This window comes from Trematomus bernacchii, unplaced genomic scaffold (genome assembly GCF_902827165.1).
Source record: "Trematomus bernacchii unplaced genomic scaffold, fTreBer1.1, whole genome shotgun sequence".
NCBI classification, from domain to species: Eukaryota; Metazoa; Chordata; class Actinopteri; order Perciformes; family Nototheniidae; genus Trematomus; species Trematomus bernacchii.
The window spans coordinates 2853021-2863863 of NW_022987469.1; the positions used below are offsets into that span (position 1 = coordinate 2853021).

Genomic DNA, 10843 nt, shown 5'->3' on the forward strand with positions numbered 1-10843 from the left:
TGAGTGACTCCCTGGTATCAACTGATATAACCACCTAGTTTACCATCGTTCAGATTCTTTGTCTAAGAGCAATCCTAGAGCCTTTTTATTATTAATTTAAATAATTTCAAAACCAGACCATTTTGTTAGGACCATCACAAACATGATGTATATTTTAGCAAACCTTGAAACTTACAAATATATTCAGTATATGGAGAAAAGTGCATCAATTAGAAGGTGAACCTTTAAGCGAGTACAATGTGACTGCTGAGATTCACACTGTTAATACAAATCATATTTTTCTAAAGATCCTATTAATTATTTTAAGTAAAGTACCCAAATAATATTCCTGTTAGATACCATTTATTTTATTTTTAAAGAACAATAGCAAAGTGGCAAAATGTAAGATGACCTTAAAAAAGTTAAGGCAAAAAAGGAATAGTCCACATACAGAGCTTACAGAGAGAGGTCATGTCCACAGTGAATGGGGAAGGAGGGGAACGTTTATTCAAATGGTCCTATCCTCATGCAACTCATGCAATGTTACACTTGAACATTACTTATATGCACATTTAATGAACAGTAAGTATGTTTACAGTACAATCATGTCCTACACACTCAAAGAACACTCACACTCATGTCCTACACACTCAAAGAACACTCACACTCATGTCCTACACACTCAAAGAACACTCACACTCATGTCCTACACACTCAAAGAACACTCACACTCATGTCCTACACACTCAAAGAACACTCACACTCATGTCCTACACACTCAAAGAACACTCACACTCATGCCCTACACACTCAAAGAACACTCACACTCATGTCCTACACACTCAAAGAAAACATACACATGCTGGTACCATTATCCTTACTCACTGTTGTGTATTGCATTTACATGAATTAAAGGTGTAGTACAAATCTATCAAAGAATAATCAAACCATTCACTAGACATCCCATGGCATTAACTACTAACCTGTATCCCAGAAGAAGCACTTTTCTTGGTGGGCTGGCACCCATAGTACTCTTCCTGTCTCTTCTTCATTTTCCTGAAATAATCCTGGATCAGGAAGGTGGCGTAGAACTTTCCCACTGTCACCTCATCATCTGCTCAAATACAAAATCCATGTAAACTGTGGAAATGCCATTAAATCCATTCAGTTTAAAGCGTTTGAATCCCACAGTGGCCCTTTGTGAACACCCCAGACAGGAAGCATATGGCACATTTAAAGTCAATGGAAAGAAGCTACAAGACAGACATTTGTGAATGCATGGGGCCATGAAGATATCTCAAAATGAAAGTGTTTCAACTGAAAGTGAATGATGTGCACTTATATTTGCCCAATATATGCTTGTAACACGTGAACACATGACACCACACAAACATTCACAGCTGTGGTTATCTTAGTGGAGATCAGATCTCTTGTCTTTAGGTTGACTTACAAAATCTATCCAGGGACTACAGATGAAAAATAGCCTCTTGGCTAACTCTGGCACATTTACAGAAATGTTGATTAATGTGCACTGTTAAATAAATGAATGAATAAAAAAACGATCACATAATTTAGAACTTTTGCTGGCAATGTTGGAATGAAGTTGGTGAGGAAATGTTACAAAAGGCTTTAACTTTGCTGAAACACTTAGCACAACACTTAGCACAATTTATTCGGACCAATGCTTCCTTGAGAAAACTAAAGTTCATTTAGTTTATCATAAAAGCTGACCTCCTATAGGTGGGATGACTTGGTCCAGAAGCTTCATACTGGTGCGCTTCCAGATCTTCTTGATAATTGCCCTCAGTTCCTCGTTTGCTTGTTCAAAATTACCTGACAAAATGGAAAAGGGCAATGAGATTCATGATGATAAAAAGTGTTTTGATTGTGTAAAAGCAAGTTTGGATATTACCCTTCAATTCATGAAAATGAATACCAATAAAACTAATAATGATAATGCAATCATATATCATGGTTGCTAATAATGTGGCACTGAGATGAATCAGCAGTTCCCTAAAAACCCAGTTTCCCCGCACTTGCCTGCACACAGTAACTGAGTTAGCATGCAGCGGCTCCACTTTACAATAGGAAAAACCAGCTAACTGCAAATGAATATCATAGATATAATTATAATTGTAATTGTTATTACCACCTCACATTGTTAAAAAATAAAAATATCAACTACAGCGGCTTTAATTTGGATCCTGCCTTATTTTTATTCATAAATATTGAGGCCCTGAAGTGAAGGTGGCCTCTGTGCATGTTAGTCAGATCATAACTGGAACTATAGGCTGTTGTCTTGAAATGAGTGCTACATTAAAATCCATATTCACTAGAAATGACGTGAAGAAGCATACATACTAACGATGACACAAACCTTCTGTCTTTATTTTCAGTGCCGTTCTGACCAGAGCAAAAAGTGTGGCGTTGAAGGTGACTGTTCCATCACTGTTGAGAGGCATGTTCATGGAGACCAACCTCTGTAAAACACACACACATTAAAGTCCTTATACAGGGGAAATACTTTTTTAAATGTATTTTATTTAAATTTATTTTTCAATTTGAGCTTTTTTGAAGACAAAATGATTTCCCCTGTTCCTTCTGGCCATACATATATACATCACTAAAGTGAGAATATCTTTATGGGATACATGGTTACCTCTACAAAGATCACTCCTGTGCATTTTAAGCATGATTCATTTTACTGATAAAGGGGATTTATTTGACTATTTCTATCTGAGGAGCAGCGTAAGATCTGTCTTTGGATAAAAGAGGAAAAGTGAAGACAAGGTGAGAGTTTATGAACTCTCCTCACTCTTCACTGATACTATTTCACAGGGAAATATTGAATATCAAAACTAGAATGTGTGAACCCTTAAATGAAAAAGGATCTTGGCAGGGAGATTAGGAAAGACAGTATGTGATCTCAACTGTAGACTGGGCTACAAGGGATGTGAGATGTAAATACATGTACACCCCTTACCCTGATTCAAATCAACATAACCCAGGTCAGTAAATGTTTGAGTTGTTACAAGGACATGTCTTTATGCTCTATGAGATTGTCAATCAGGAAACCTTTTTTTGAAGGTGATACTAATAAAACTCTAGCACCATCTCTACAGCTATGTACTGTAGAGTTTGGAATCAGAGTAAAGTTTAATGTTCTTTCTTTTGTTTCTTCTCTTTTGTAATATACATGTTATCATAGATGTTTTCTATTGTAATGGAAAACTTCAATACAGATGTTTTATAATGAATATAATGCATATAATGTAATCACATGCTTTCTTTCTCATGCTGTTGGCCTGTTCCCACACTTCACAACACTTTAGCTACTATGTAGCTCTGTATACCTATAAGGTGTTGTTTGAGTTTGACAGTCTCAAGTACGCAGCCTTTCCAGCAGGTTACAGAGGTCAGATCAAAAGCATACCAAAACAAGTCCTCTCAATTCAGTCTCTGGCTATATCCATGTCCTCTGAACTCAGAAACAATCTATTGACTTGAAGATTATGTTTCAGTAAGATATGTTTGATATTTTCCTCATAGTTTTGGAAACCAAAAGGGAAAAACTCAAAATAGGGTCTATATACTTACCTTGCAGGCGATACGATGAGGACAAAACTTGCCAAAGCCTAGAGGAGGAGGTATTCTCCGTAGGAGTGTCACTACATCAAGGTGCTTAATACGCCCACTGAAAAACAACAACATTTTATAATGTCATACTTACACACAGACAGATTATATTTACCTAACTGAGAATACAACGTTAAATTACATTGAGCTTTTTTTCTCCAAATCACCCTCTATGCAAAAATGATGATATAAACATATAAGGAATAATAATGGAAAGAACATGGAGCATAATGTCTCTGAATTAGAGTCACTAAGGCTCTGTGATTCCATTCTCCATACTCAAGTACATTTTGAATTAACAACTTACTTTAATGTTTGTGAAACTGCACCCTTTAGAAACATCACAATCTATAAACCTATTTAAAATAAAGGAAACTATTATACCCATCAAGAAAAATGCGACTCAGCCCCCCTCTCTCTCCTGTGAGAGGCCTGACCATTCATTCATTATCTACTAACCCCTTTAGGACTTTAATCGCTGTTATGCCTTTCAGCAAGACTTCTGCTCTTCTATGTTTAAAACATACATACATTATCTGATATTTTAAAAATGAATTTATAATATCTTAACAAAACATCAAACTGCCCTATATATGCAATGGCTGCCTTCTCTCATCTTTGTACAATTGCAAAGATGAGGGACATCCTGTCTTTAAAATCAGAAAAACTAGTCCATGATATTGTCCCTTGGATTATTATAGAGTGGATTATTGGAATAATTCCTTACTGATGGACTGACAAAAACTAGGAAACGGGTTCATATTTCTCATATTTTAGCTTGTTTGCACTGGCTCCCTAAATAGAATCTGATTATTAGTAGTTTCTAGAGTGTGATGGCAAGTAGAATGGGTAAGCAAAGATACATACACACAAACACCAAGCCAAGCCCCCAGGAAGTGCGCCAGACTCTAAGGAAAACATGTGTTGTGTCCAAACAGCGGTACTACAATTTCCGTATCAGTCCGTGACGTCACCCAGCCCAGAAATACTTTTTCCCATTGACTAACATGGGGAAAGAGACATTTTTTTCAAACTAAATAAACTACCCAGTATGAACTATTTTATAGCCCTTATTAGAATCATTAAGTCCTTAAAGTTGTAAAATGCACTAAAAGCCGAATCTAGATTTATTTTATCTCTCCATCCATTCTAGTGAGCCGAGAGTGGGAGCTCGGGGGGCGGGGCTTAAGGGGCGCATGCTCTGTGAGCGCACATACGGGTTCTTCTGCTCTGACAGCCAGGCATGATGGGTAATCTTTGACGTTTTGCTCTCGAAAATATCAGGCCATTTTGTCCTCATGCGCCAATGAGCAGCTCTCATAGGAAAGAACGAGACCCCGCCTCCCACGCTGTATCCAGTTCTTATTATACATCCATGACAAACACTTACGTGGCCTCAGGATCATATTCTGCCCATATGTTCTTGAACTCATCCAAGTGCTGGGGGCCAAGGATGGACCAATCACGTGTCAAGTAGTCAAAGTTATCCATGATGACAGCCACAAACAGGTTGATGATCTGTGAAGGATAGCACCGATATGTCTTTACTAACCAGGAGGCCTTTGCACTGGTAAACATGTACACATGTTGTATTGGAAGTTTTTGGTGTAAATATAGAGACAGCTGTATAATGCCGTTCCAAAATTCATTCCACGTCCGCTTGCCTGGTGTTGCTTATTTTGGACAGGTTATTTTGATAAGCAGGCTGACATGGCTGAGCTGGAGCTAGCTAAATTTGATAAATAGACATGGACACAAACATAAGTAAGGTCAATGATGTTGAGAGGGACCACCCACCTCACCAATATCATTACAGAAGCCCTCGAACAATGTGACAGGACAGCTGGGTGAGATCTATACCAGTCAGCAGTTTCTAGCTACCTTACTGCGCTAGTTAAACTAATTAGATATTCTTTAGTGTTGACTTGTTACTGGATCCGTGCCAGCTGCATGGTACTGCAGTGATGGAACTGAAAGAGCGTCTTTTGTATTCCTATTATGAAACAACAATTGTTTTTCTTCCACTCCAAAAATGCCATTATTTTAATTGTTAATTATTTCGTTTTTTGTTTGATGTAGCCTACAATTTATTGATGACTTCTAAAATGTATTTTACATTTCAATCTGCCTAAAGTAATTGAAAAGTTAACCTGTTAACCCCTGAGCCTGATTTTCAGGTCTCAGGCTCGAAAATGACATTCCCAGAACAAATGATTATAACTTCCCTTCTAAAAGGGGTAAATTAATAATATTTTTTCTCAAAGTAATGATACACCTGTGAGTTGGATGTAGAAAAGTCAGAATCAATATAGATGTTTTTATTTTAAAGTAAATTCAGATTGAACATAGTAAAACAATTTAAATGATAGTGTCCGTCCCAAAAAAATTTTTTTATCAGAAAATCAGCAAAGGTAAGACATATGTTCCGTGTTTTCTCCGTGTGATGTCTGGGTTTGCTTCCCCTGCCGCGAGTTTTGATCGCTCAGTGATGATACTTATATTTCTAGAATCTGTGGAATCTCTTGTTTGTGCAGATCCGATAAGTAATAAAGTATTTCTACCGTGAGTTCTGTGCTAAGTGCGTTAGCATTTTTCCGCTCAGGGCTCATTTAGACGCTTGTTGTGAGACTTGTGTTTTCTTTCGGTAAAAATGGTTCGTATCGTCAGTTAGCTGAGTTTCTTCCCGTTAAGTGGGTATGACACAATAATAGGTTTTTAAATGTTAAGAAGCCCTGAGACACAGTTTCGTGAACAGGTTAATAAACCAAAGTGACAGGACTGTTTAGTCAGATCTCCAAACTTATCATAAATAATGATATCGTTAAATCTTGCTTATGAAGAAAACAAATTCGCTGTATCAATAATTTACATATCTGTGAGGGCCTGTGTTGCTGCTGGGGGTGAACATGACCAACCCGATGGCGCTGGGGTAATGGGAATTTTGGGGTTCTAATGTTGATGATGGGTGGCTGTGGCTCAGTGGAAACTGCTCTCCCCCACCTTCTCTGTAACCCCGCTTCACATTTCTGATCACTTCTTCATCTCCTTCTCTCTCCCCCTCTGCAAACACGACAAGCCTATCTCCTCGGAGGGTTCGTCAGTGTCCTCCAGCTCCCTGGTTGCGTGAGTCCAGAAGCATCCTAAGGGCTGCTGAAAGGAAATGCTGGAAATCAAAACACCTTGATGACCTCCGTTCCTATCAAGCTCTCCTATCCTTTTTCTCTTCTATTTCCGCAGCCAAACACACTTTCTTTCTGAATCTAGAATTCAATCCTCTTTCTCTAACCCCAAAAACCTCTTCTCCATCTTTTCCTCACCTCTTCAACCCCCCACCTCTGTCTTCCCTTCTGCCCAGCGATTTTGAGAAAAAAATGGATGACATACGCTCTTCATTTCCCAACTTACCCTGTAGAAAAGGCCCCAAAGTTATAAGTTATATATATTCAGTTATCATACAGAGTTGATACCTGTTTAGATATCTTTTCATAGTGGGGAGGGGCTAACCCTCGTGTTTAGGGGGACGTTATGCATCAGAGGGTAATGTGTGTCAGAAGTAAAGTTGCAGGAAGTTTTACAGTTGTGCAGTGCCGTCTTAAGTGTTTAGTTAGGATTGTGTGCGTAAATGAAGGAAAACCATACACACACACTCCCACACACACATATCTGTATTTCTGCATAAATCAGTAAAGGAAGTCAAGCCTCATCTCAGCTTCTCATTCCTTCTATTCTGGATCTTTGGCCTTAAGTGGTGTTCTGGCCGACACACCGGGGTGAACCTATTGATAAACACAAAACTAGTGCCAACACTGAGTTATCCTTAACTCTCCACTTCATACCTACTGACACTACCTGCTCACCTTCCACATCTCCCATCCACACTCTAACTTCCTCCTTCCCCCTTTCTCCCAATGATGTCCTCACCCTCATTACCTCTGCTCGCCCTACCACCTGCCATCTGGACCCCATCCCCTCTCACCTCCTACAGTCTACTGCTCCAGACATCCTTCCATTTCTTACCCATATTATTAATACTTCCCTAACATTCTCAAGGAGGCAAGGGTAGGTCCTCCCCTGAAAAAAGTCACACTTGACTCAATTAACAAACTACCGACCTGTCTCTCTTTCCATTTCTTTCTAAATGACTTGAACGTGCCATCTTTAAACAGCTCTCTACCTACCTTCATCAGAACAACCTTCTTGATCCGCATCAGTCTGGCTTCAAGGCTGGCCAATCAACTGAGACTGCCCTCCTCACGGTCACTGAGGAACTGCACACTGCTAAAGCTGCCTCCCTCTCCTCTGTCGTCCTCCTGCTGGACCTCTCTGCTGCGTTTGACACAGTGAACCACCACTTCTACAAACTCTCCAAGAACTGGGATTCTCAGGCGCTGCCCTCTCCCTGCTCACATGTTACCTCAAAGATCGCAGCTTCAGGGTAACTTGGAGAGGGTCATCTCCTCACTGGAGTCCCACATGGGTCTGTCCTGGGTCCCCTCCTTTTCTCTCTGTACACAAACTATCTTTGCTCTCTCATTCACTCTCATGGCTTCTCCTATCACAGCTACGCAAACGACACACAACTGATTCTGTCTTTTCCCCGGTCTGAAACCCAGGTGGACGCATGCATCTCTGCTTGTCTGGCTGACATCTCTCAGTGGATGGTTGCTCACACATGAAGCTCAACATAAACCTAAACCTAAAAAAGACCGAACTGCTCTTCATCCCAGGTAAGGACTGTCCCATCCATGACATGTCCATCAACATTGGCACCTCTGTTGCTTCCCCGACTCAGACTGCTAGGAACCTGGGTGTAACCCTGGACGACCAGCTGACCTTCACTGCTAACATCGCTGCTACAACCTGATCCTGCAGATACACACTCTACAACATCAGGAGGATACATCATTACTGTCCCAGGAGGCAGCGCAGGTCCTGGTCCAGGCTCTGGTCATCTCGCACCTGGACTACTGAACTCCCTCCTGGCTCGTCTATTTTCTATTTTTTATCTTTGCTATCCTGGCTCCTAATTGGTGGAATGAGCTCCCCATTGACATCAGGACAGCAGAAACTATGCATATCTTCCGTCGCAAACTGAAAACGCATTTATTTTGACTGTACCTTGGCAATTAAGTTATTGCTGAAAGAAAAAAGCACTAAGCACTTTTTGAGTTAATTTAGGCCGTGTAACTAATTCACCAGCACTTACTATGGTATGATCTTGCTTGAAGTGAATATATCTGCACTTTCCTTGTTGTTTGGTGTTTGATTCTTTATGGTTTTTGCACTTATTGTAAGTCGCTTTGGATAAAAGCATCAGCTAAATGATATGTATTGTAATGATGTGTTTTGAGAGTGTGTGAAGGTGGGTTGTTTTACCAGAAAGGCACACAGCATGTAGAAACTCATGAAGTAGATGATGGCAAAGTTTGATCCACATGTGTACTCCTCCCCGGGCAGGTAATCAGACTTGGGGTCGCACTTCTTCTCGTACATACATGCTAACATCACTTCATGCCAAGCCTCCCCTGTCGCACATCTGCACAACAGACAAATCAAAAGGTCTCAATCACACACACTCTGAAAGTCACACTGAAGTCTGCCCTTCTCCATTACACAGTGTGACAGTGCTCTCCTGTTAGCTGTTTGCTTTAGAGAATGGGTTTAATATCGAGCTACACCGTGATTAATAACTGACAAACAGTTGATTTGATTTATTTTCAGTAAAACTTACCAAGCATTAACACATCTACAAAGAGCAGTCAGTCAAGACCAAAATCCAAAAGGGAGTTTTATATACATCATTTATATGTAGGAGAATCACAACCAGTAATGATGCACAAAAATATGTAGTTACTCGATTTATGGATTAAATTAGTTTTCAGAAATCCATTTTCCAAATTAAAATGGCAGAAAATCTAAATAGAAATGCATCTCTGTACCCAATTTTGTGTAATTTGTTAATTGAGGTCACATTTATTGAGCAGCAATTGAACGCAACTTCCAATAGTTTGTAAAAAAAAATCATGGGTCTATGATGAATCATGTCACAGACACATCTAAAACAAACATTAATTACGATAACAATAATAATAACAATAATGATATTCATAATAATCATAATCATAATGGTGTGTAGTAACAGAAGAAGACATAGCACCAACCTGAATAACAGCAGCACAGCCTGAGGAAATGTCTGGAAATTGTTGTTCCTGTTGATGTATGTGCCGTCAACCAACGCAATCTTTCCAAAGATCTGCAGGACATAAAAAATGAAACAACACATTGGGTAAGCTGTTTTGCACTCGGGGTCTTCTTAACTACGGGCAGAGTGTTTTTAGCCCTTGGGTGATCCATTACAATCATTACACTGATTTTTATCTTGCTTAAACTATGGTTATTTGCCAACAAAGTATAATATGTATTAAAACGTTTAAATCTGTTTAAATTAATTATCATTTTATTAAAACCTGCTTTTTTTATTTGCACAGGTTGTGTAAGTTAGAAAGAACGGAATGTTATTTAGATGTTCTTTCTCCTTCTCCGGTTCATTGAGTTTGACCTTGAGATTCAAACAAATATCTACACATTGACATTGGAATGGTTCTAAATGAGAAGCTATTTCTCGCTTCGATTAAGATCCTTGGCTCAGCCTCACCAATCGATTAGTACTGGCCCATATGTTGAAAACTAAAGCTTCATATTAATCCACACGTGCCAGAAATAAAAAAACTGAAAATGCCCATCATATAATTATCAATAACGTGTGTGTGTGTGTGTGTGTGTGTGTGTGTGTGTGTGTGTGTGTGTGTGTGTGTGTGTGTGTGTGTGTGTGTGTGTGTGTGTGTGTGTGTGTGTGTGTACCTGCATTCCAACCACAGCGTATATAAAGAATAGCATGAGAATAAGCAGGCCCACATAGGGGAGAGCCTGCAAAAACAACAAGCAGTAACACTGTCAGATGGACGCCTCATTTCTGAACTGGCTGTATCTGATCAGAGTTGTTACTGACCTGAAGGGATTTGATGAAGGTCCACAGAAGATTCCGAATCCCTTCAGAGCGATTCAAAAGTTTCACTAGGCGCATGACCCGAAACAGTCTGAAGAATGTGACTGACACGCTCATGTTTTCAGAAGACTTGTCAGAGAGATGAAGGACTTTTTATAAATCACATGATATTCCAAAATAAAATAAAAAACTGGATTGAAAAACATTTAAGCATCTCACCGC

At 39.4% G+C, this 10843-nt stretch overlaps 1 protein-coding gene across 1 annotated transcript in view; it reads right to left on the minus strand.

Moving 5' to 3' along the window:
- LOC117493999 (dihydropyridine-sensitive L-type skeletal muscle calcium channel subunit alpha-1-like) overlaps positions 1-10843 on the minus strand; it is a 73825-nt gene that overhangs the window by 2527 nt on the left and 60455 nt on the right. Inside the window, exons 30-39 of the mRNA XM_034144619.1 lie at positions 10841-10843; positions 10625-10750; positions 10477-10542; positions 9777-9868; positions 8992-9151; positions 5006-5133; positions 3577-3673; positions 2357-2459; positions 1711-1812; positions 963-1093 (exon numbers count right to left, since the gene is read on the minus strand). The exon at positions 10841-10843 is cut by the window's right edge and continues 24 nt beyond it. Coding sequence (XP_034000510.1) covers positions 963-1093; positions 1711-1812; positions 2357-2459; positions 3577-3673; positions 5006-5133; positions 8992-9151; positions 9777-9868; positions 10477-10542; positions 10625-10750; positions 10841-10843 — 1008 coding nt within the window. The remainder of the gene's footprint in view (positions 1-962; positions 1094-1710; positions 1813-2356; positions 2460-3576; positions 3674-5005; positions 5134-8991; positions 9152-9776; positions 9869-10476; positions 10543-10624; positions 10751-10840) is intronic.